General features: G+C 41.4%; 1 protein-coding gene across 3 annotated transcripts in view; it reads left to right on the top strand.

Annotated features, from left to right (window-relative positions):
- Positions 1 to 18,972, top strand: part of vps8 (VPS8 subunit of CORVET complex) — a 607,159-nt gene extending 588,187 nt beyond the window's left edge. For all 3 annotated transcript variants that reach the window (XM_059967078.1, XM_059967079.1, XM_059967080.1), the window contains one exon: positions 18,670 to 18,972. In XM_059967078.1, the coding sequence (XP_059823061.1) occupies positions 18,670 to 18,810 (141 nt within the window). In that variant the 3' untranslated portion in view covers positions 18,811 to 18,972. The remainder of the gene's footprint in view (positions 1 to 18,669) is intronic.
- The last annotated feature ends 7,736 nt before the right edge of the window (positions 18,973 to 26,708 follow it).

The raw sequence follows: 26,708 nt of genomic DNA, 5'->3' as shown, positions 1-26,708 counted from the left end.
ATGAATTTGGACGATTTTGCATCAAAAACATTGTAGTGCCTTGTCATTATTCTGAGATGCCTGTTCTCCCAAGACTCTGAAGGAGAAAAGATTTTTGGATGGTGTGAGTCAAGAAAAGAATAGACAAAGTATAGAGGAAGTAAGGGAAAACTATATATATATATATTTGCTTTGAGGCAAATGGTCCAGATTGGAGTACTTTTATTTTAAAAATCAAATCTGTTATCAGAAATTAGCAATACAATATGCTTCTCACTCTTCTCTTTAAGGCATGTAAATAATTCACATGTATTTTCTCAAGATTTTTGATACATTACATCAAAATCTGACTTTTCAAAATACTTTGAAAGTTTAATTCTTAAATGTTTTTGATACTTTATATTGTGAATTATTTAGAATATACAAGGAGGCATCATTTAAAGGTGATTGGTGGAAAATATAGTGAGGGATGTCAGATGTAGGTTCTTTACAGAGGTGCATGGAACACCCTGCCAGAGGTGGTGGTAGTGGCAGATACATTACAGGCGTCTAAGAAATGCTTAGATAGCCACATGGGTGATAGAAAAATGCATGTTGGAAGGGTTAGATTCATCTTAGAGTAAGTTAAAAGATTGGCACAATGTTGTGAGCTAAAGGGCCTGTACTCTGCTGTTATGTTCTATGTAGTCTTTCTGTACTCTAACTTAGCCACTCGAGGAATCATCACATGCTGATGTATTTTTGTGATAGATTGGAAGGCTGCTTAATCACAGCAGTCACGGCATAATTCCATGACAGGGAATAAACGGTCTGTTGTGTGAGAAGGGAAGAAATGATAAATGGATCCTTAGTAATAGTTCGATTGTTCTAAGCAATAAGCATTGTTGAACTTCTTCCGTATACTTATCCTTTTAACATAACTGTCACTGACTTCTCTTAATCACTGAGAAAACTCGCTGGTCGTTGATCTAAGTGGAAACTTTACATTGGCCCAATGGGCAATTATTCCACGAAATAAATATAGGGAATGCTTTTTGTTCTTTGAAGAAAGCATTCTACCATTCTACTTTCCTGGTGCAAATGAAAGCCACCTTGACAGGACACTAGGCTGTGGTTGAAATTGGTTGAGTATAATGATGGCATTAATTTCCTTTTTCCCCTCTCCTATGTTATAATATCACAGTTTATTTTCTATAAGATTAGGCTTAGTGTTATTGTGTCTCTAAAGTAAATTGAGAATGTCATATTTAATCACACAGTTCTTTTGAAAAACTGTTATTCCCGTGCTAATCTTGGAGGTACACAGACTGCAGAAGCAGGAATATGGAGCTGAAAAACTGCTGGAGGAAGACAGCAGGTCAAGAAGCATCTGTGTAGGCGAAGAAATGGTCATTTCAGGTTGAGACTCTGTTTTGGGACTGAGAGTGCAAAGGGGAGATATAACCATATAACAATTACAGCACAAAAACAGGCCATCTCAGCCCTTCTAGTCCATTTCGAACGCTCACTCTCACCTAGTCCCACTGATCCGCACTCAGCCCATAACTCTCCATTCCTTTCCTGTCCATATACCTATCCAATTTTACTTTAAATGACAATACCGAACCTGACTCTACCACTTCTGCTGGAAGCTGGTTCCACACAGCTACCACTCACTGAGTAAAGAAATTCCCCCTCATGTCACCCTTAAACTTTTGCCCCCAACTCTCAGCTCATGTCCTCTCGTTTGAATCTCCCCTACTCTCAATGGAAAACGGAGATGGCTAGTAAAAAAGGGTAACAGGAAGGGATGGCAGGTGATAGGTGGATCGGAAATGATGGGTAAATGGAACTACATAGGGGAGAGTGGATTTGGGAGAGAGCAGATAGGGGCAGATAAGAAGGTAGATGGAGCTGGGAGGATGGAGGTAGGGACAAGTCACTAGAAAGTGATGTCGAACCATGGGGCAGCAGATAGTGGAATCTGATAAGAAAGAAATATGAAAAGTGGAACCATGTAAGGGGCTAATAATGGGCAGATGGACCCTGTTGGAGAAAGGGATATTAGGACCAGAAGGTGTGGATGATAGGAAGATGAAACCAGGTGCAAAAGGGAAATGAAACCTGGTAAAGAAAATGAGGGATCAGTAGGAGGGAGAAATGAGCACAGGGAGTGTGGGTTTCTTGAAGTAAACAAATCAGTCTTCGTACCATTTGGTTGTAGACTACCCAAGCATAATATAAGGTGCTGTTTTTCTCGTGTGCGTTTAGCCTCACCCTGGCAGTGGAGAAGGCCAAAAACAAACATGTCAGCAAAGGGAATGAGAAAATATTTGAGTCTTCTGACAATGCAACATAGTACCATAATTGGTATCTACTGCTGCAGCATGTAATATAAATGACAGCTTTGCTGCTGTTGGCATGCTATTATGGCCATATGCTTGTAGTTTAGTGTGATTATATTTAAATGGGTTTGGAGTTGTTTTGTCTGTGTCTTGCCAAAATAAGCTGGTTTTAAGATTACAACTATTTTTAATCAGATTTTCATCTCAATGTTCAATTTCTTAGTAGACAATTTGGCTTCACTAGCGTTGGGGATGTTCCATATAGGCTCTATATAAACTCCATATAAGCAGGAGCCTTATCAGATATGAGTCACTTATGTTGAACTTGTCGTGAGACCCAACTTTTTGATTTGAGGTAGTTGGGTTGGGTCACAACTGCAAAACGATTGAGGGCTCGGGCGTAGGTTTGGTTGACGAGCTCCAATAATCCAGTCGATGCAGCGGTGTAGCTCTAGTTGGTATCTCCTGATATGAGTTGAGCAGATGAGATCTGTGCTACAAAAGCAGCCGCTGATCATTTGTAGCAACTGGCTGATAACTCATTTGTATGACAGACCAATCTGTCATTTACAGAAGAGCCATGCATGGGTACTGTAAGACAATTTCTCTTTGGGCAAAGAGTTATTCCAGACACTAGGAAAAGATACACTAGGAAAAGATGCAGCTGAAAGGGGCAAGGAGATATAGAGAGATGGAACTGGGGTTCTGGACAAGAGAACAGTGAATTTGACAAGAATGAGAGAGATTTTTTTAAATTGCTCAGAGGTTATGCATAGGAAATAGCTTTAAAACCTGAGCATGTTCAGGAGTCCTGTGATGATTAGGTCAGGCTAGAATCAGGTCAAGAGGCCAAGGAGGAATGGATAACATTAAGCGTAATCAAAAAGAATGTTATGAGTGGCACTGATAAGGGCTAATTTAGCTAGAACTCTGATTGGAACAATTGAGACTTAGTAGTCCAGGAAAACTGGCAGACATCTTGGATGTCCACAACACATTCAGGGTTTTGTAAAACAAAGGGTTTGGGGATGTTATATCAGTTTCCATGGACAGAAGGATTCAAGTTTAGTTTTAGTTTCGAGAAGGAAACACTACGTGAGATGAGACGACCACTAGCCACATTAACAACCAGGGTGGTCATGAAGCCAAGATTTCTTCTCAGCAGTTTAGCGGGAATGAAGTAAGTGGATAGTCAGTGCTAAGGAGAATTCAATGGTGACTTTCCTATAATTTTGTCCTGGTGGGGTGTATGAAAGAAGAAAGCAAAAAAGCTGTCTAACCAATCTAAAGTCCACATGCTGCTCACCCTTATGAGAAATGAAGTTAGAAAAGCAAGTTCACTGGAGAGAAAGGAGATACAAGAGACTGCAGATTCTGGAATCTGAAACAATAAACAAATTATTGGAGGTACACAGAGATTTAAGCAGTATCTGGGAGTGGGGATGATGTGGGTGTAGTACCCCTAAAAAGCAGAGACAAATGAAACAAACACTAACTTTAATGCATCAGTAACTTTATGGTAAATGAGTATGGAGTGTACTGCCCTGCCCAGGTATGAGCAAACAATCACATGCTGAAGATTGAATGTAAGCCCTTACAAGTCAATGGCAGATTCAGTGCTCAATACTATAAGAGAATACCTTGCATACAGATTCTCAGAATTTTCAATTAAATACATTTGCATGTTTTTAAAGTAATATATCTTTTTTCTAAACATGAAATCATATTTACATTAAATAAATTATTTTAATTATTTAAAAATTAGCTGAACAGTTACTTATATCTAAATCAAACAGATTTCAACCTTGTCATATGAGCAGCCATTGTCAGGGCTTTGGGTCAACCCCCTCCCTCACATTGTGAAGAGGAAAAATAGCTGGTATAAAGGGAAAGCACCAATTTTGCAGTGAAATTATATGAATTGATTTTGAGTACAGGCAGTCCCCGGGTTACGAATGAGTTCCGTTCCTGAGCCCGTCTTTAAGTCGGATTTGTACATAAGTTGGAACAGGTACATCCGGAATTAGCATCAGTTAGTCAAACGTTTGTCTTAGTATATCGTATATATTTTACCTTTTTATGCATATAAGACACTTAAGAAACGTATGTAGTTCAATAATTAAACCACTGCGTTGCTTAATAATATTTGTAGCTTTCATGCTCCATTATTCTCACTTTATCCTTTACCTGTATCCTTTAAAGTTGTTCCGATTGTTGATGGACTGTAGCCTAAAGCTTTTCCAATGACCGATGGCATTTCACCTCTTTCCAATCGCTTTATTTCCATTTTATTTTCAATCGCGATCGTTTTCTGTCAACAGAACAGAAAACTGCAGATTTTATGTTCTATCGCTGAGCAGCAGTGAACTCTGATTGGTCTATCAGAGTTCTCTTTAGGAACTAGTTGATTTGACCAGCATTTCTGATTTGGCTATTGTTTACGATCGCACTTAATAAAAAAAAGCAGTAGCATCTGCGGGCGGTGGGTCTTGAGCTGCTCTGGGTCCTAATGTCCACCCGCACTGAAAAAGGTTAAATGGGACAAATGGGGGCTGGAAAAAGGGGGGAGGGTCAGGGTGAATCTTGCTAAGAAATATTTAAGCCAAATACAAAGTTACACATTCAAAACGGTGTTAATGGCAATGACTTAAAATGGTGGATGACGTCGTGATCCGACTTAAAATGGCAGACAGCATTCTCCTCCATCCGTTCGTAAGTACGAGTTGCCCGTAAGTCAGATGTTTGTAACTCAGGGATTGCCTGTACTGAGGTATCCTTTATGATAGTGTGGTAAGTTGGTGTTGAATGAGACAATGTTGTTAATGCACCCATGAATCAGAATCAGGTTTAATATCACTGGCATATATCATGAAATCTCTTGTTTTTGCAACAGCACGATGCATACGTAATAGAGAAAAAACATGAATTACAGTTAAAAGAAATATATAAAATAAGTAGTGCAAAAATAAAAATAATGAGGCAGTGTTCGTAGGTTCAACATCCATTCCGAAATCAAAAGGCAGTGGGGAAGAAGCTGTTCCTGAATCGTTGAATGTGTGCCTTCAGGCTCCTATACCTCCTCCCTGATGGTAGCAATGAGAAATTTTAAGATGACACCACTGAAGATGGGCGACAGCTTACTGGCAGTTCATAAAGCAAGAAATACAACTAAACATCTTATTAATAACACTTTTTCTGTGGAAAATTATGGTAAACTATTACCGCAAACAATGAAGAGGCGAGTGAAGGCAAGGCTGACTCGAGGGTTGAAGCATATGGGTGTGATGCAAAGTCGGAGCAAGGTTGAGGCATGTTTGAGATGGAGTTTGTGCGAGCAGAGCAGAAAAAAGTGGGAGTGGAGGGGTTTTGGAGCGCATCCACCTTAACCAAGAGCGAGGTTGGATCGACCTAAGTACCGGGCTGATTTGGGAAGGTCACCTATGGGCCAGAGTGTGGCATGGTCCAAACCCAGAGCGTATCGATCTGGCAGGGCCTGGGTCCTAGTGCGCAGGACCACGCAGTGTATGGACAGTTTAAATGCCGGGCCAGATGGATTGAAAGGCGTGCTGTCAGGACTGGAGGTGAGGGTCAGGCTACTTCTACTCATTGGTCTGCGATGTTTACTCCGCTCGCCATGGCGCTGAGGCTGTGTCCTGCTTCGAGCTTCATGTCAACGGACTCATTTTCATTCTGAATGCTGTTGCTTACTTTTATTGTTTGCATGATTTGTGGTTTTTTTCTCTCTGCATATTGGACATTGATCTTTTTTTTAACTTTTCTTCTTTTGGGTTTCTTGTTTTATGGTTACCTGTAAGCAGATGAATCTCAAGGTTGTATAATTTATACACACTTCGAAAATAAATACACTTTGAAATTCAAACTTTGAAGAGGGCATGTGCTGGGTGATGGGGTTCCTTAATGAAGTATGCTACCTTTTTGAGATCTTCTGGATGCTACAGAGGCTAGTGCCCATGATGGAGCTGACGGAGTTCACAACTTTCTGGAGCTTCTTTCAACCCCCTGCCCATGCCAGAACATAAAGCGGCCAGTTAGAATGCTCTTCATTGTACATCTGTAGAAATTTGTGAGTGTCTTTGATGACATAATATCAAATTTCCTCAAACACCTAATGAGTTTACATATGTTGAAAGGCCTAGGCAGAGAAGATGTGGAAAGGATGTTTCCCTTTGTGGGGGGGCTCCAGGACAAGAGGGCACTGCCTCCATATAGAGGGGTGCCCATTTAAAACAGAGGTGCAGAGAAATTTCTTTAGCCAGGAGGTGGTGAATTTGTGGAATTTGTTGCCACAGGCTGCTGGAGGCCAAGTCATTGGGCATATTTAAGGTAGAGCTTCATAGGTTCTTGATTGGACACAACATCAGAGGCTACAGGAAGAAGGCCAGGGAGTTTGGCTAATGAGGGGAAAAATGGCTCAGCCATGATTGAATGGTGGAGGGAACTCAATGGGCTAAATAGCCTAACTTTTCTCATATGTCTTATGGTCTAAATCAAGTCAAGTTTATTATCGTTTAACTACATACATGTATATTGCATATATAACCATATAATGTATATAGAAGCAAGACGTTTCTGCGAACCAGGGTGTAAAGCACGGTAGTACACATAACAGACATAACACACATTAACTTATGAAGGTAAAGATAAAATTTACAAATGAATCACGCATGAATAACAAACAAGTGCATTAATATTAAATCTTGTAAAGTACAAAATAGATTAACCAGTGACACTTCAAATACACTGCGGCAGAGAGTTCAGAAGCTTAATGGCCTGAGGAAAGGAACTGTTTCTCATCCTGACCATTCTTGTTCTTATGATTGTAGTCTCCTGCCTGATGGTAGAAAGTCAGGGAGGATGTAGAATGGATGGGTGGAATAGTTTATAATACTAAGGGCCCTGTGTATGGCATGCTTCTGATAAATGTCCCCGATGGATGATAGTGAGCCCCCTATCATCCTCTAAGCTGTTCTACTTGTCTTGAAATACAAAGGCAGGATACACAAATTCTAGAAAATTAAAACAAGTGTTTAAGTCAGGAAGTGTAAAAAAAGGTGTGTGCAGCAACATGACCCTCTGCCAAAAGGATAAATATACACCTCATAAATGTAAAAACATGAAAAAAAGGTGACAAGAATCAGAAGGATTGAATGATGTGCAATCTAATTTTCTTTTTGAAAATCAGATCTTTTTCAAAGTCTGCAATCTGATTCAGAACAAAGAACAGACCTTCCAGCCCCAAATGTTGTGCCAAACTAATTAAGTTAGTAATCAGATACCAAACTAAACTGATTCATTTTGCCAATACAGTGCACACATCCTTCAATTTCTTGCACATTCATGTGACTAAGAACTTCTTAAACACCCCTATCGTATTTGGCAGCAGGAACCCCCACATTCTATGTAAAGAAAATTAACTTATCCAGCACATCTCCCTGAAATTTAACACCTCACCTAAAATGAATGCCTTCTGGTCTTAGACATTTCAACCTTGGGGTAAAGATACTCACTTTCTACTCTATCCATGCCTCTTTTAATCTTATAAACATCTACTAGGTCACCCTTCAGCCTCCAACACCCTAGAGAACAACATCGAATTTTGTTCAACCTCTTCTGTGCCTTCTCCAATGCCTTCACATCCTTCCATGGGTTGACCAGAACTTAATGCAATACTCCAGATGCTGCCTAACTAGAGTTTCATAAATTTCTTAACTTCCCAACTCTTGGACTCAGTTTCTTGATTAATAAAGTCAAGCGTACCATGTGCCTTCTTTATTAGCCTGTGTAACCATTTTCAGAAACCTATGAACTTAGACCAAAAGAGCCTTCTGCACATCAAAATAATTAAGATCCTTGACATTAACAGTGTTCTGTCACTAGACATTTGATCTCCCAAAGTGCAACACTTCATACTGCATAAAGTGTAATGCTCCATTTGCTATTTAACTGCCCATACTGTATTGACAACTGATCTATAGCCACTGTATTCTTTACCAGCTTTCTACTTTATCCACAACGCCACCAATCTTTGTATCATCTGCAAGCATATTTAACCCCCAACCTACGTTCACCCAGGTCCTTTATATATAGCACAAACATTATGGGTCTTTTCAGAACACCACTGGTCACAGTTCTCAGCCAGAAAGCATCCCATCAACCACTACCTTCTGTCTTCTATGGGCAGGCTAATTCTGAATCCAAGCTGCCAATTTACTGTGGATTCTATGCACCTTAATCTTTTGGATGAGCCTCCTTTTAAGAATCCTGTCAAAACACCTTTCTAAAATCTATGCCAGTAACTTCTGTAAGGTCTACCTCCAATCACCATGTCACTTCCCCAAAAAACTCAATGAGGTCAATAAGGCACAGATTGGCTTGTACAATGCCATGTTGACTGACCCTAATTAGGCCATGGTTTTCCAATTCCTCATAAATTTAATCCCTAAAAATCCTTTCCTGTAACTTCTCAACCAGTGAGATAAGACTATAGTTTCCATGACTGCATCTTTTCCCTTCTTGAATAGTGCAACAAAAGCCAGTCAGAATCAGATTTAATATCACTGGCATATGTTGTGAAATTTGATGTTATGCAGCAGCAGTACATTGCAGGAAATGAAATAAGTAGTGCAAAAAAAGAATAAGTAGTGAGGTAGTGTTCATAATTTCAATGTCCATTCAGAAATCTGATGGCCAAGGGGAAGAAGCTATTCCTGAATCGTTGAGTGTGTGTCTTCAGCTCCTTTACCTTCTGCCTGATGGTAACAATGAGAAGAGGGCATGTCCTGGGTGGTGGGAGTACTTAATGATGGATGCCACTTTGGAGATATCCTGGATGCTGGGGAAGCTAGTGCCCATGATGAAGCTGACTGAGTTTACACCCTTCTGAAGCTTATTTGGATCCTGTGCAGTAGACCCCCCCCCCCCCAAAGCTAGATAGTGATGCAGCCAGCTTGAATGCTCTCCACAGTACATCTGTAGAAATTTGCAAGTGTCTATGGTGACATACCAGATCTTCTCAAATTCTTAATGAAGTATTGCTGCTGCCGTGCCTTCTTTGGAACGGCACTCATGTTCGGTCTAGGATAAATCCTCAGCAATGTTGACACCCAGGAGCTTGAAATTGCTCACCCTTTCCACCTCTAATTCCTCAATGAGACTGGGGTGTAAGCCCTCATCTTACCCTTTCTGAAGTCCACAATCAGTGGTTTGATTTTATTGTCGTTCAGTGCAATGCTGTTGTTGAGACACCGCTCAGCCAGCTGATCTGTCTTGCTACTGTAGGCCTTCTTGTCACCATCTGAATTTCTGCCAATAGTAGTTGTGTCTTCAGCCAAGTTATAGATGGCATTTGAGCTGTGTGTAGCCACAGAGTCATGGGTGTTGAGAGGACAGCAGTGAGCTAAGCGCACATCCTTGTGGTGCATCCGTCTTGATTATCAGCAAGGTGGAGATGTTATTTCTGATACACACAGACTGTTGTCTTCTGGTGTGGAAGTTGAAGATCTATTTGCAAAGGGAGGTACAGAGGCCCAGGCTTTGGGGATTTTTGATCAGAACTGTAGGAATGATTGTGTTAAATGCTGAACTATAGTCAATAAAAAGCGGACTGATGTAAGTATTAGTATTGACCAGGTGATCCAAGGCCGCATGGAGAGCTGATAACCTATTGTGTTGATAGGGAAATTACAGTGGGTTCAGGTCCTTGCTTAGGCAGGCAATTTTTCTAGCCATAACCAGCCTCTCAAGTCACTTAATTACTCTGAGAACTTGCTTATGGTTAGAGAGGACATGAAGATTTTGGTCAAGACCCCAACAATCTCATTTCTTGCTTCTCTCAGTAACCTGGGGTATATTCCATTCAACCCCTGGAAGCATATCCACCTTAACATTCTTTAAGAAACCCCACACTTCCTTTTCTTTTATTTTAAAATGCCTGAGGAAATTAGCACACTCAGAAGTATAAAGTGTTAGATTTTCCCCCCAGTTTTAAGCAGTACCACACTTCTGTCACAGCCCCCTAAATCCCAAGCCGTGGCAAACATATCCTAGACCTACTGGAAGTGCAAGTTAATGTAGAGACCTCAAGTCCATCAGCCCATCTTGGACCTTAGCGAATGACAGATCTAAGGCTCCCTATTAATAAGTAAGATGAAAAGATAGCAGAAGCCCAACAGCAAAGTTAGTTAGGTTTAAGTACAGAAAGGAAAGAGAGAGAGATAAAAACATTACAATCGAAAAGCAATTTGAAATGGAGAAACTGAATACTGTAAAGTTCTGCATTTCTGGACTGGAGATATTTAGATACAATGCAGAAACTTACTTCTGGTGTTAAGGAACATCTGCAATGTGAAACTGCAGTCCAAATGTTCTATGGTGATTGTAATGAGCAAAGGACATACAAAAGCGAGTATTTCATAAAACAGTGCAGTTGACGGCAATTAGCCTTTTTCAACAAGGATAACACTGGAACAGCATGAATTGCTGAAATGTTATGGGATTTGCAATACTCTACATGAGGTATCTCTCTCTGCCATTAGACCTGCAATTATTTTAGCAAGAATTTCCAATCCAACAACTTCTTACTCGTATAAAGAAGCTATACATATTATTCTATATGTTCTATCTGCATTCAGCAATGCCTTTCTTAATAAAAAAAATTGCTACACCTATGATACTCAGCCACATACTTCATATTCTAAGAATGTACAATGATGCCATGATATATTTCCTTGACATATTTTATCTATGTCTTAAGTGATCTAACAACACATTCACACTAACTTTTATTGACTTTTCATTTTGTGCTTCCTTTATGTTAAGTGTAGTCTTCAGCTACAGTGTGATATTGATGTATGAGTAAAATGGGCTGAGAAATGGCAGGTGACGTTTAATTCAGAGGAATGTAAGCTGTAAGATTTTCGGAGTACCAATGAGGCTAAGATGTACATCATGAATAACAGGGTCCTAGTTTCCAACCTGGTGGCATCAACATTGATTTCCCCTTCCAGTTTTTTCGCCATTTTTTTTCTTTTCCCCTCCACCTTCCCTCCTCTTCTATCCCCCACTCTGGCCTCTTCTGTCTTCTCCTCACTTGTTTATCACCACCCCCTGATGCTCCTTCTTCCCTTTCTCCCATGGTCCATTCCCCCTTCCAATCAGATTCCTTCTTCTCCAGTCCTTTTACCTTTCCCACCCACCTGGCTTCACCAGTCGCCTTCTAGCTTGTCCTCCTTCCCCTCCTCTCACTTTTTTTATTCTGGCATCTTCCCCCTTCCTTTCCAGTCCTGATGAAGGGTCTTGACACAAAACATGGACTGTTTATTCATTTCCATAGATGCTGCCTGATCTGCTGAGTTTATCTGGCATTTTGTGTACGTTGCTCAGGATTTCAAGCATCTGTAGAATCTCTTGTGTTCAGAGGTTAAGCCTTCTGAACTTCCCTAGAGCAGAGGAGATTGAGGGCACTTAATTGTTATTTAAAATTATAAGGTGTATAGCAAGTTTACACATCACGTAGCATTTCCCATTATCAGAGGTGAATAAAGTCAGAGAACATAGGATAAGGGTAAAAGCTTTAGATGACCTCATGTTAGAACTGTGCAAGACATTGGTGAGACCACACTAGGAATATTATTGACATTTTGGCCATTTACCTACAGGAAAAATGACATTAAACTGGAAAGGATGCAGAAAAGATTCATAAGGACTTTACTGGAACTGGAGGGCTTGAGTTATATAGAGAGGCTGTATACTCTGGGTCTTTTCTCTGGAGTGCAGGACTCTGAATAGTGAACTTGCAAAGGAATATAAATTAAAAAGTGGCATTGATCAGGTGAATGATCATGGTCTTTTCTCCAGGGTAAAGGAATTTTAAAAAAGAGCGCATAGATTTAATGTGAGAGAGGAAAGATTTAAAGGGACTTGAGGGGCAAGTTTTTCACTATGAGGGTAGCTGCTTTTTGTAATGAGCTACCAGAGGAAGTGATAAAGGCAGATTGAATTACTATACAATGGTTAAAGGGCATTTGAACAGGTATATGGATAGGAATGGAAGAATATGTGCCAATCCAGGCAAGTGGGACTTCCTCCACTAGGCAACTTGAATGGTGCATCTATTATAGATGCACCAGAGAAAGTATCACATCTGGATGCATAACAGCTGGATGGCAGCAGCTCTACCAAGGTCCACAAGAAATTGCATAGAGTTGTGAATGCAGCTCAGGCCATCATGCAAACTAGCCCCCGCCTCATTAACCATCTACATTTACCACTGCCTTGGGAAAACAGCCAGCATAATCAAGGAACCCATTTATTCTCTTCCCTCTCTGGTCGGCCAGCAGATACAAAAGCCTGAGACCATGAACCACCAGTCTTAGATAGCTTCTACCTCACCACTGTCAAACTCTGAAATGGATTTCTCATCATTCAAGAATGAACTCTTGAACTCTTCATTTCTCAGTCTATCACGATGTGGCCCTTACACTTTGTTGTCTCTTATAATACTAAATTCTGATTTCTATTTTCTTTTTACTACCTCAGTGTAATTAAAAATAACATGATCTGTCTGGCAGATCAATTGGCTTTCCTTCTTTGCTACTTCTTATGAAGTCTAAACCCTGAAATATTAATTCTCTTTCTCTTTACTGAAGTGCTGCCTGACATTCTGAGTATTTCCATGATTTTTTGTTTCAACATTCCAACATTCAGTTTTTTTATTAGTGACTTTCATCTCTATTGATATTGATAACTTATAATTTTTCAAGAATCATTCAAATTTTGCATTAGAAAATTTTCTTCTACCGCACTGTTTCTCAGGTAAAACATTCCTTACCAAATAAAGGAAAAGAAACCAAAATTCCTGGATGTACTCAATGGGTTGAACATTAATTGATAGGAGAAACTGTTCATGTTTAAGGACAATATTCAGATACATTATTTTCATCTGTATATTTTTAAACTGATGGCCTACTATGCTGGACTTGCCAACAACAAAATCTTTTGCTTCTCTTCTGTTGTCCTTTAGTCCAGCTGCAATAGTCTGTGACTCCAGGTTTCTTCAAATGTTTCCATCCTTAGCAGTGTCTCAGTGATCTGCCTGATGCACCCTGTGTAGCTTTAATACTCTTTCTTTTAATGCTTTGGGAAGAGTCATGGCAAAGAGCCAGTTCCAAGTTTTGTGGAACTAGTATTTGAGGAAAGGAGCTAGGTAGTAAACTGAAGGAATGTCCTCTATCTTATTCTCGTTCTCGTATCTCATTGTATGTAATGTTAAAGATGCACAGGAACTCAGCAGCTACTCTGGCTCCCAATAAAGGTGCTAGCTTTAAATTTGTAGATGGTATTTTGAAGTTTCTTGTTAGGGATTCAGTTATCCAAAGCTCAGCGAATGCAGCACTACTGAGCACTTAAGTAAAGTTGCATTTAATCTACTGGCAGCGGAGATAATAGCGGTGCTCAATGGAAAAGGGATTCTACGGATGCCAGACCTGGTGCCAGCAACCTGGTCTAAGCAGCTCAGCTGAGGAAGTAGTTGATGCAGTCGTCAGAGAGGAAGCAGAAACGTAGCAACAGAGCCAGGGCAGTACCCGACCAGACTGGCAGTACCATCAATTTTCTTGGCCAGCACCTGCTAGCTAGGTAATAAAATGGACTTACTGAGACTTAGAATGAATGCACAGAAAGAGATGAGTATCTGCTGCATTCTGGTTTTCACTGAAAAGTGGCTGAACAGCAATATGACCGACTCAGTATTTCAACTCGACAGATGTCTCTGTTCAACGCATGTTGGAAATCTCTGTCGGGGAATTCCAAAGAAGGTGGAATCTGTTTGTGCAGAGGTTATTACTGTTCTGAGGAAATTGAGCATCGTACAATTAAATGCTGGCTGTGTTACCTGCTCAGGGAGTTTACTGTTGTGTTTATCCCTGTCTCCATTCCCCTGAGAACCAACACCAAGGATGTTTTGGGAGAGCTTTACAGTATCAAACTCTCTACAAAACAAGCATTTGGACGGTCTCGTCATAATTGCTGGAAGCCTCAGTCAAGTTAAACTGCAGAACATTTTACCCAAATTCCACCAACATGTCACCGTGGCCACTAGGGGAACAAATAGATGGGGGTCATGTTCATTCAAACAGATGCGGTGCTTACAAAGCCATCCCACATCCTCATCTTGGCCTCTCAGACCGTATCTCTATAATGTTAATCTCAGCATACCAACTGCTGCTGAAATTGTGTAGAGAAATCAGTCAAGAGGACCATCACTGCATGGCCTAATGAGGCAACCTGTGTGCTTCAGCATTGATTTGAATGGACCGACTGGAAGATGTTCAAGTAGGCCGCACAGACCTCAAAGAATATGACTCATCTGTCATCAGTAAGTAGACGACGTTAGTACCTCAAGAATGGTCATTCCACAGCCCAACCAGAAGCCCTAGCAGAACACAGAGGTTCGCTCCCTACTAAAAGTCCAGGATGTTGCCTTCAAGTCCGATGATAGAACAGCTCTCAGATCAGCCTGAAAAACCTCATGTTATGCATCAAGAAGGCAAAGACAGCCTATGCACAAAAAAAAAATCAGGACCACTTGTCTGATAATGATCCCCAATGTTTTTTAGGGGAATTAAGGGTTATGGGGAAAAGGCAGGTAGGTGGAGATGAGTCCATGGTCAGATCAGCCATGATCTTATTGAATGGTGGAGTAGGTCAGATGTATTACTCCTGCGCCTATTGCTTATGCTCTTATATATGTGACTGGGCATCAAAGGCATTATTGACTATCCAAGGAAAAACAGCATTGACTGTACCAGTGATGCCTCCCTCCCTGATATTCTAAACAACTTTTATTCACGCTAAGAGGCATGCACCACAACGCCAGCCACAAAAGCTATCCCCCTTCTAGGTGAGCAGGAACAGCAACAGATGTGAGAAGGACTCTGCAGGGAGTCAACCCTCGTAAGGTGGCCAGACCAGACAATATCCCAGGATGAGTAGTCAGGAAGTGTGCGCACCAGCTGTGCAGCTGGGTGTTGGACATCATAATGAACAGACCTCAGATAGTCAGGGTGCACAACTGACCTCCCTCCCCATCATCCTTAACGTAGATGCCCCCCAGGGCAGTGTGCTGAGCCCATTGCTGTACACTCACTCATATGAATGCACAGCCAAACACCCGAGTAATCACATCAGGTTCGCCAATGACATGACAGTGGTGGAGCTCATCATCAACAACAATGAAATAGCCTTCAGAGAGGAGGTGGAAAAGCTCAAGGCATGGTGCCAGGCAAATAATCTCTTCCTTAATATCAACAAGGCAAAGGAAGATGAAGATTGACTTCAAGATAACTCTCAACATTCATAGCCCTTTTTACATTGGCAGCACTGCAGTGGAAACAGTGAGCAATTTTACATTCCTGGGAGTACACATCACACAGAACCTCTTATTGTCCCAGAACACATCCTACACTGTCAAGAAAACTCACCAGAGCCTTTTCTTTCTGAGGAAGCAGAAGACAGCTGGACATCAGAGATCCATACTGATGTCCATGGTTTTTGATGCAAAATAGATAGCATCCTAACAAGCTTCCTCACTACTTGGTACAGAAGCTGCACTGTAGCGACAGAACTGCTCTACAAATGAGAACCAAAACTGCCCAGTGCATCACTGGCACCAGCCTGCTCAGTGTTAAGGGCATATTAGAATCAGAACCAAGTTTAATATCACTGGCATAAGTCATGAAATTTGTTGTTATGTGGCAGAAGTACATTGCAAAACATAATACAGAAATAGAAACCAAAATTACAGTACAAGGTATTTATATATATACGTGCATTAAAAAGTTAAATTACATACGTAGTGAAAAAAGAGAAAAGTAAGTGAGGTAGTATTTATGGTTTCAATATTCATTCAGAAATCTGATGGCAGAAGGGAAGACACTATTCCCAAATCATTAATTGTGTGTCTTCAGGCTCCTGTACTTGCTCCCTGATGCTAGCAATGAACAGAGGGCATGACCTGAGTGATGGGGGTCCTTGATAATGGATGCTGCCTTTTTGAAGCATCACTCCTTGAAGATGTCTTGAATGTTGGGGAGGCAATTGCCTATGATGGAGCTGACTGAGTTTACAACTTTCTCTAGTTTATTTTGACCCTGTGTAGTCTCCCCCCCCCCCACCCATACCAGACAGTGATGTAGCCAGTTCGAATGCCCTCCATGGTACATCTGTAAAAGTTTACTGGGCTTCGGTCCTCTCTTCTCCCCCCCCCCCATTCCTGATGAAGGGTCTCGGCCAGAAACGTTGGCTACTCTTTTCTCACGGATGCTGCCTGACCTGCTGAGTTCTTCCAGTGTTGTGTTCGTATTCTGTAAAAATTTGGGTATGGTTTTGGTGACATACCAAATGTCCTCGAAGTCTTAATGTAATATATCTGCTGTCGTGCCTTCTTTGTAACTGCATTGATATGTTAGGCTCAAAATAGACCTCAGAGATGTTGACACCCAAGAACTTGATATTGCTCACCCTTTCCAGTACTGACTCCTTGATGAGGACTGGTGTGTGTTCCATCGTCTTACCCTTTCTGAAGTCCACAATCAGTGGTTTGGTTTTACTGACATTCAGTGTAATGTTGTTGTTGGGACACCACTCAGCCAGCTGATCTGTCTCGCTACTGTACGCCTTCTTGTCTCCATCTGAAATTCTACCAATGGCTGTGTCGTCAGCAAATTGTGGCACTGTGCAAGCTGAATTTGGTGCTGCCCCCCAGTGTTCACTCAGCAGAAGACAAGCTGTATTATGTTCAACTGCAGACTCCTGCAACGTTCATGGACTCAGGGTCTTAGAATGTATCTTTTTTATGTGACTGTATTTTTACTGATATCTTATATGTGCTTGCTGTCTTACATGTGGTCTGTGTGCTTTGTGCTGTGTTTGACTGTTGGCACTGTGTTTTGCAACTTGGCCCCAGAGTAACAATGTTTCATTTGGTTTTATTCATGGGTATTAATGTATGGTTGAATGACTATTAAAGTTGAAGGTGAACTGAATTAGAGACTTTTTCAAGCTGGCCAGCTTAAAATCCACCAAAAAGATGGAGAAGGTATCAGTGCACTATTTCAGGCCTGTTGATTACTTAACTCAATTCATGTAGAGTCTGTTTGACACGGGCCTGAGGTGGAATGTACACCGCTTCCAAGATAATGGCTGAAAACTCGCACAACAGATAAAATAGGTGATACTTGATCACTAGATGTTGCAGACTGGATGAGATGGGACAGAACCACCACGTTTGTGTACTTCAGGGAGTTAAATATAAAGGATATTCCATCTCCTCTGCCATTGAAAGACTCAGCAGTCCTATCTTGGCAGTGAGTCATGAAGCCAGCGAGCTGCATGCCTGGGATAAGCAAGTCGCAGTGAAACAAAACAAAAATAGAAAGATGCTGGAAAAAGGCCAGTAACTTCATGTAGGGTCCCATGCACCCTGCTCACAGACAATTTGTCTCACTTCAGTTAGGGAGGAAGTTAAGTGGCATCCACACCATGACCACCAGACTCAAAACAACTACTTTCCCCAAGCAAAAAGGCTAATCAACCTCTCCATTGACTAACACCACCTCTACTTTATTATTTCCTGTCAGCCACCTTATACACAGCCTAGTGTTAGCTTATCAACATAAATCAATCTATAAGTCAAATCTACAAATCAATATACATAAGTTGTCTTATGTATTTATATTTATTGTGTGTTTTGTATTATTGTGTTCTTTATCTTTGTGTTTTTTCTTGCTATATCAGATTGGGAATAACAATTATTTCATTCTCCTTACTCTTGTTAACAGGAAGTGACATTAAAGAATCTTAAATCATTCAGTAGTTCTACTTTGACATTTTGAAGTGAGTGTGATTTGTGTAATTGCATAAGGTTTATTGTAGACAAGGAGTCTATTTCCTACACTATCTCTGTTCGCAAGTTCTTGACAATGACAGTGATTACAAGAATTGATCATCCATCATTTTGGAGTACAAAAAGCTCTCTTCATGTAAGCAACACACACACAAAATGCTGGAGGAACTCAGAAGGCCAGGCAGCATCTATGGAAAAGAGTAAACAGTCAGCATTTTGGGCCGAAACCCTTCATCAGTTCCTCCTGCATTTTGTGTGTGTTGCTTGGATTTTCAACAGCTGCAGATTTTCTCTTATTTCTTCATGTAATATTGAGTCTCTCAGTTCAAGAACAGAAGTAGTGGAGCCTTATTATTTACTTCTATCACCTCTTTGAATTGTACTAACTTGTAACTAAACAAAATATCCAGCATTTATAAATGTTTTTTTCTTTGTTTCTTGCAGCTTGCAATTCTCACAGAACTCTCACGTAATCGAAGCAGTGACAAACATGGCTTTCTTCATCCTGGTACAGCGGTGAATAGCGTTTTCCAGAATGAGAACTTCCAGTTGCGTCTGTCACCACCTCCTGTCACTGAAGATTAATGTTACAGATGCTGTTTGCACAATCAAAAAGGACTAAAACTTCTTAAAACCTTTTGCATTAAGATTTAATGCCAAGGCTAAAAATACCAGTAGCCTGCATAATTCTCAAAACTTGCATACATAACATTGCTACTATTAATAAAGTATGTTCTGTTCTGCCGTGCTGGTTGTGTATTTATGGAAAGACAGACAATGCACTTTTCCACTTTATCATGAAACAAATGAAATAACTCAGATTTCTTAACCATATCTTCTGCTGTTTCTTCCCCATAAAAATATAGTTGAATAAGTGTTAGGGAAGATGGAATACTTAGAAGATTCACGACAGAAGTTCACTGTTCACTCCTTTTACTGCAAGCATGATAGAACACATTTCAAGTAAATTGATCTACATGCCTCACCAATTAACCACATAACTGTACATAATACAAGTAGTCCAAATTCATATCTAGTCAGTGTTTGGAAATATTGTCTCAAAAACAGCACAATTCAAACCTAAAATGGGTGCACAGTAGAGAGAATGAGAATGGATAATTGACTCATTGGTGTTTATCTCTTCGCAATTTGCTAATGTTAATTGTAGCACCTGTTTATTCTACATAAACCAGATGAGTTCTGAATTGGACACTAAAACCTTCCTATTTCATGTGAGTGATGGGCCAGGAAGGAGAGCAGCAGGCCTGCTCTTCATTCCATTCCTATATGAATGAAGAGAACTGAGCTGATTGAAAAACGAGGGTTATCAGTCAATTGGATCTCAGTGCAAGAAAGACATGTGTAAATTGTATTCCAATAATTTGTTCCAGTAAAACTCTTAAATTTCTAGGACTATCCAAATTAGCAATGTTGACATGGCAAAGGGGCAGCCAATGACTAATCAGTTTCAACAGTAAAGCAGCTGGTGCTCTTGATCTTCCAAATCCTTGTGTTCTTCTTCATCTCAAGTAGGGCTGGGGCAACTTGTTCCCACTCTGTCAGTTCTGAGGTGGATGGTGAGACCCATGATGGATCCACACATTTTACTAGTTAAAGGAGAAGGTAGTTGGCCAAATGTAGAAAGTGCTAGTTTCTAGGCATTTTCAATTCATGTTCAAGGTTCTCAAAGTCACCTCAAATACTGCTCCCATTTGTAAGACTGTTACATATTGTTAATGAAGTTTGAGAATCTTTTTCTTCTGCTCACCCTGTTATCTCTCCCTGTGACAGAGCTCAGAACAGAGTGTCTATTCAAAATACAAGCAAGAGAATTGAGGTGGATGGATGAATGGAGAAATAGAGAGGAGGAAGAAGGGAGTGTCCATCAGTGCTTGAGTTACGTACTTTGTAAGGTCACAAACAGACAACCCAACTTTTTTTTTGTCATTGGTTGAATGCTTGATAGTAGGAGAAATAGTTAAAAATAGTATTGAACTCAAAGGAAAGTCAAATACTCAAACAAAGATGGGTGGTTATATACAAGACTGGACAGAATGTAATCAGGCAACAACATATGATAAACACATACCAAAGATGGACATATTAGAGTATGAGGTAAAGATAGACAGGAATGTAAGAGCAAGCAGTAAGAATTACTATTGAGTTTGGAAATTAATATTGGAAAACAGGATGAATTAAGCAGTTGTATTCATCAGTTTTGGCCAGATACCAAGATTAGCTGTGTTTGTCACATGTACATCAAAACATTGAAACATAGTTATTTGTATCAGTGACCAATATGGTCTGAAGCTGTGCTGGGGCACCTCACAAGTGTCACCATGCTTCTGATGCCAACATAGCATGCCCACAACTTACTACCTCTAACCTGTATGTCTTTGGAATGAGGGAGGAAATCAGATCACCCTGAGGAAACTCATGTGGACATGGGGAGAATGAACAAACTCCTTTCAGAGGGTGGTGGAATTGCATCTGGGTCTCTGATGTTGTGATAGCATTACCCTGACCACTATGTTACTATTCCACCCTTCCCAGGAGTAGTTGCAAATATGGAACGGAGAGAAGAAGTGAGCAAGATTACATTTACCAGGTAAGAGTGCTGAAGCTGCAGTTAGCAAGATCCCAAGTCCTGATGGACTTCATTATGATCTTGTGGTTATGAATCTGTTAAATTAAATTTTTTTAAAATCCCAATATGCAAAGAGCAAATATAACTTTTTTATTCAAAAGATGAAGACAGAAATCCAGAAAATACAGGCCAGTTAGCTTGAGAATTGTCATGAGAAAATGTCACAAGCTACTATTAAATATGTTATAGCTGGGCATTTAAAAACTCATGGTAATTAAGCAAAGTCAACTTGGTTTTACATTAGGAAAAATCATATTTGGCTGAGTTATTAGAGTCCATTCAAGAAGAAATGTGCTGTTGTTAAAAGGTATCAGTGGGTGGACTCATTATTGAATTTTCCACTTTTATATAGCTTGGTCTTTATGTTTGTATCACAACTGTCCACATGTGCTTGCAGTTTTATGTTCTAATCTGCTGGCAATGGACTAATAATTTATAACATTGCACACTTCACACCATTACAAACTGCCCATTTAATGCCTACATTGTTACACCCTATTACAGACATTACCTTTATTTCCCCATTGCCTCCCCTCCCCGCCCCACTTCTCAGCTAACTGCATTAAGTTTTGTTCTCCCTTTCTCAGTTCTGATGATAAGTCTTTGACCTGAAATGTTAACTACTTATCTTCCCTAGAATGGAAAAGATTTATAATTAGGGAAGGTTGGGCAGATAAGGCTTTATCCATTGAAGAGTGAAATGTGATTTATCACAACATATAAGAGTATAAGGGTTGGCATCAGAGGTTGTGGACTGATCTGGACTCGGTGGATAGCGTTGGTGAATGAGGAGTACCATGCATGGTAATTTTCAGGCTTATCTTCAAACTCATATAGTCCTGAAGTGACGAGATCTCGTCATGCTAAATACTGTACCGTGGGTTCAACTGCAAGTGGCATGCTGGCTTGGGAATATGTTGGCGGGTGTATGACTGAGGGTGTACATTTGTTATGGGATTTGCTGTTCTGAATTTAGCCTTTGCCTCTCCTCTCACCAAATCTGGTAAGTTTGGTGTCGAGAAGTATTTGTCATCAGCCCTTTCATTCTTGAATTCATTGTAAAGTTGCATGGGTAAGTTGTCTTCCTCAGATGGATGTGATGCAATTGGGCCTCTCTTTGACTCCTCATGAAATGGGATGTTAGCATTTAAGTATGGAGAGGAAGAACAAATCTTCAGGTACATTTGAGATCGGATGTAGTCGCTTGTGAGTTCCAATCTGTTCCTTTCTGAAGTAGATTTTACTTCTTCCAGAACATGCATTTCTTCAGCATTTTCTAATATCTCTGCTTCCACCCTGGCAGCTTCGGCTTCTCGATGTAGCATCAGCACTTCTAACTCTGCTTCTATCCTTACCCTTTCCAACTGGTTTTCGGTTTCTCTGGCATCCTTTTCCATTTTCAGTTTTGCTACCTGTTAAGCGTATGACGCTCGCTCCTTAGCAGTTTCTGCTTTAGCTCTTGTGTGGGCAGTCTTATTTGTTGATGCCCTACTGCTCCTGGTGCTGGATCACGATGCCATCGTAGCACTTAAAACACCTGGTAATGCCGCCTTTTCACTGTAGTGTTCTCGCACAGGTGTAAAAACTCTGAACTAAACACCAAGTATAAACCGGAGTCAATGAGGCATGGTCCCAATAAGATTAACCGTTTACTGTTCACTCTTCCACATTAACGTATGGTGAAAACTGTTGATAAAACAATACAAAATATATACAGTATTTGTTTCCTTCTTGGCATCACATTTACATCATAAATACTTGCAATAATAAAACTACAACAAACTATATTACATTAAAGTACAACATACAGTCAAAATCTACCTACACCATCAACTGGCTTCAAATACAAACTATCCGCAACTCTTTAAATAACAAAGAACATAAACTTTATCAACCGTCATTACTTTCAACAGAATCAGCGTTAACATTTTTACTTCAACATATCGATTATCTTATGAACTTTATGGCATTGCTTCTATGATGTTTCTAGTGCGTAGAAAGAAAACTTTTCTTGCGCTGATCCTGCACACCCAAGCCCCCTCCTTCCCATTTCTCCAAACCGGTATTTTCCCACAAGACGCAGCGAAACTGGGTGGGACGTCATCGCATGCCGCGATATATCACAGACAACGAATTTACTTTCAACAACCTCAACTTAACTAGAAAGCGATTACAAACGAATTACTAAAGCGAAAATATAATAAACTAAACAAATGCCTTAAGGGCAACACACTCCCCGCCTGACCTTTGTAAGGTCACTATGAACATAATACAAAACTTCATTCTCTAAATCAGTCCTTAAGTAGAAGTAGAATGACTTCTGCAACTGGCCTTTGGTAAATTTTCACATCACTTTGGTCAGAAGTTTTCAACTCAACCTTCCTGACATGTCCATCCCTGCCAGGGAATGTGGCAGTGATTCTGGCCATTGGCCAGCAGTTGCGGGCGATCAGCTTGTCCCTGAGCAGGACTAAAACTCCAACTTGAAGATTCCTGCGAGGTTGTGTCCACTTTTGGCTGTGTTGCAACAAAGGTAGATATTCATGTCTCCAACGGGACCAGAACTGATTTGCGAGAGCCTGAACCTGTCTCCATTGCTTTGTGTACAAATTCTTATCTGAGAATTCCCCAGGTGGAGGGGGAGCTCCTGTCTTCTGTGTAAGGAGCATTAATGGTGAGAGTACGAAGGGGTTTTCCAGGTCAGAAGAGACAGGTAGGAGTGGTCGTGCATTTGTAATGGCTGTGACCTCTGCCATTAGTGTGCACAGTACTTCGTAGGTCAGTCGGGTGCGTTGCTGCAGAAACATTGAATCAAGGATCCTTCTGGCGATACCAATCATCCGCTCCCATGAGCCTCCCATGTGAGAGGCGTGTGGTGTGTTAAACTCCCAGATGCATCCCTGCTCACTGAGGTACCTTTGCACCGTCTTGTCCATCCCAAGCTCCTTGGACGCTCCAACAAAGTTCGTGCTGCAATCAGATCTTAACTGTTTTACAGGGGCTCTTAGTGCAAAGAAGTGCCTGAGAGCATTAATGCAGCTGGATGTATCCAAAGTTTCGATGACTTCAATGTGTACCGGTCTCGAACTCATGCAGCTGAACATGATGGCCCACCGTTTACTCTCTGCTTGTCCTCCTCTAGTGTGTCTAGTGGTGATAGTCCAGGGACCAAATACATCGAGCCCCACATATGTAAAAGGAGGGTAGGCATTGAGGCATTCTGGTGGGAGGTACGCCATACGTTGAGCTTCCATCTTCCCTCACGGTTTCCTGCAGGTTACACATCTGTGGAGTACGGAATTGATCAGTGTTTTGCCTCCCAAAATCCACAGTCTCACTGCCCTGATTGCTCCTTCCGTCAGTTGACGGCCCTGATGCCTTACCTGTTCATGGTGATGGCAAGTAAGCAGTAAGGACACATGGCTGTCTTTGGGCAGGATTACTGGGCTCATTTCTGCAGCTGAAAGGCAAGAGTGTATTAACTGGCCTCCAATGCAAATGAAATTGTTCTTCAGGATTGGGTTGAGTTTTCTCAAAGGGCTGTCCTTTAGTATTGGTTTATTAACTTGGAGGGCTGAAAACTCCCTTGCAAAAGCTGCTCTTTGAGTTGCTTTAAGGATGACGTCCTTTGCCTGGGCCAATTCATCCGCAGCATACCTACATGGGATATGAAGCTGTTTTAGATCTTGAAGTAAATCTGTCCAAGCCTCCCATCTGTTTAGCTTGTCTTCTGGTAGGGGAGTGTCCCAGTCAGAGAGCTCAGAGGTAAGTTCTCTGAGAAGGGCTCTTCCTTGGATCGTAACTGGTGCCAGTAGACCCAAGGGATCGAAAACACTGTTGACAGTGGAGAGAACTCCACGGCAGGTGAATGGCTTGATCACGGTCAGCACGGAGAATGTGCATGTGTCAGTTGTAATCTCCCAAAGGAGGCCCAAACTCCTTTGTGTAGGTATGGTTTCTCCATCTAGATCTAGGTCTTTGATTGCCGGAGCACAGTCATCGTGTGGAAAGGCCTCCATTACTGCCTGACAGTTTGATATGAACTTGTGCAAACGGAGGTTTGACTCTGTGAGTGAGGCTTGCATACGTCGGAGCAGATCGATTGCTTTGTCTTCTTTCTGTAGCGATATCAAGCCGTCATCGACATGGAAGTGCCTTTCTACAAACTTAACGGTGTCATCACTGTGCTCCTTTTTGCAGCCCACAGATGGCCACAGCAGGTGATGAACTATTGCCAAAAACATGGACTTTCATCCGGTACTCAATGACTTCCTTGTTAATGTCATTGTCCTTGTGCCATAAGAAATGGAGGAAATTACGATGGTCTTCCTGTACTAAGAAGCGATGGAACATCTGCTGGATGTCCACTAGGATTGTGACCTTCTCCTTCCGGAAGCGCAGCAGGACCCCGAGAAGGGTATTGTTGAGGTTGGGGCCTGTGAGGAGCACGTCATTGAGGGAGATACCTGAGCACTGGAGTCAAAGACCACCCTGATCTGATTGGGCTTTTGTGGGTGGTAAACCCCAAATGTTGGGAAGTACCAGCACTCCTCGCCTTCTCTCAGTGGCGGCGCTACTTCAGCATGCCCATTAGCGAAGATCTTCTCCACGAATGCTACGTATTGTTGCTGTATGTCAGGTTTCCTTTTCAGGGTTTTTTGCAAAGACGTGAACCGCTTGACTGCCTGCTCTTTGTTGTTTGGCAAGCACTGGCGTGGTTCTCTGAAAGGCAATGGGGCGACCCAGTTACTTGCTTCATCTCTGAAGACCAAGGTGTCCATTATTTTTAAGAAGATGGAGTCCTGTGCTGATGGAGCAAGTTTATTATCATGCTCAGTTTGAACAAAGACCGACTGTCCCAGTGTCTTGTCAGTTACTTTACTACACTTGTTAAAGCCCTGTCATGCTTCCTTGATACACATGAAGCTTATGCAGGGTTGAAAAATTGAATGGCGGCCACTCTCTAGCACATTGGTCTTGAGTGTGTTAACTGTCGGTTTGTGTACATTGCCAAGGCACACTTCTCCTATCACCACCCAGCCCAGATACAGGCATTGGGCAAAGGGGGCGTCGTCTGGTCCATTGACCTGCTGCCTGACCCTGTGCACCTGCAGAACATCTCTTCCTAGTAGCAGGAGTATTTCTGCTTTTGGATCCAGTTCTGGGATGTGCTTGGCAATGTGGTGGAGATGTGGATGGTGTAGCATTGCACTTGGTGTCGGGATCTCGGTGTGGTTATTCAAAATGTCATTGCACTCTCAGAGTGGAGGGAGACAGCTGACAACTTTACCATCCAGCGACTCGAGCTGTAAGCCTTTTGCCTTCCTTCCATATCTTTCTACACTGCCTGAGCAAGTTCTAAGGTAGTATGGGAACTGATTACTCTCTACGTCGAACAAGTCAAAGAACTCTGGTCTGACTAGTGACCGATTGCTCTGGTCGTCCAGAATTACATAGGCTTTGATGGCCTTGTCTTTGGCTCCCTTAGGGTACACCTTAGTGAGGTAGATCTTTGAACAAGAACGGCTTGGCTGACCTTAACCGCAAACTTCTGTGCAGCTTGAGCTGACAACAGTTGTCTTGGAGTGATCCTCTCCCTCCCTGCCGTCCTCTTGTGAGGGTGAAGGAGCTATGTTAGTTTGCAGTAACGGGCCGAAGTGCATGGTCCCATTGTGATTAGTGCTATTACATTCCAAGCACCTCACGGGGATCGTACACTCTCTAGCGAGGTGAGAGGTAAAGGAACAGCATTTAAAACATATTTTTTTCTCCTTGAGAAGGGCCATTCTCTCGTTAAAGGGTTTTTTCCTAAATGTTCTGCATTTTTGAGGGGGTG

Source organism: Hypanus sabinus, chromosome 4 (assembly GCF_030144855.1).
Source record: "Hypanus sabinus isolate sHypSab1 chromosome 4, sHypSab1.hap1, whole genome shotgun sequence".
Classification (NCBI taxonomy): Eukaryota; Metazoa; Chordata; class Chondrichthyes; order Myliobatiformes; family Dasyatidae; genus Hypanus; species Hypanus sabinus.
This window is presented reverse-complemented; position numbering and strand designations above follow the sequence as displayed.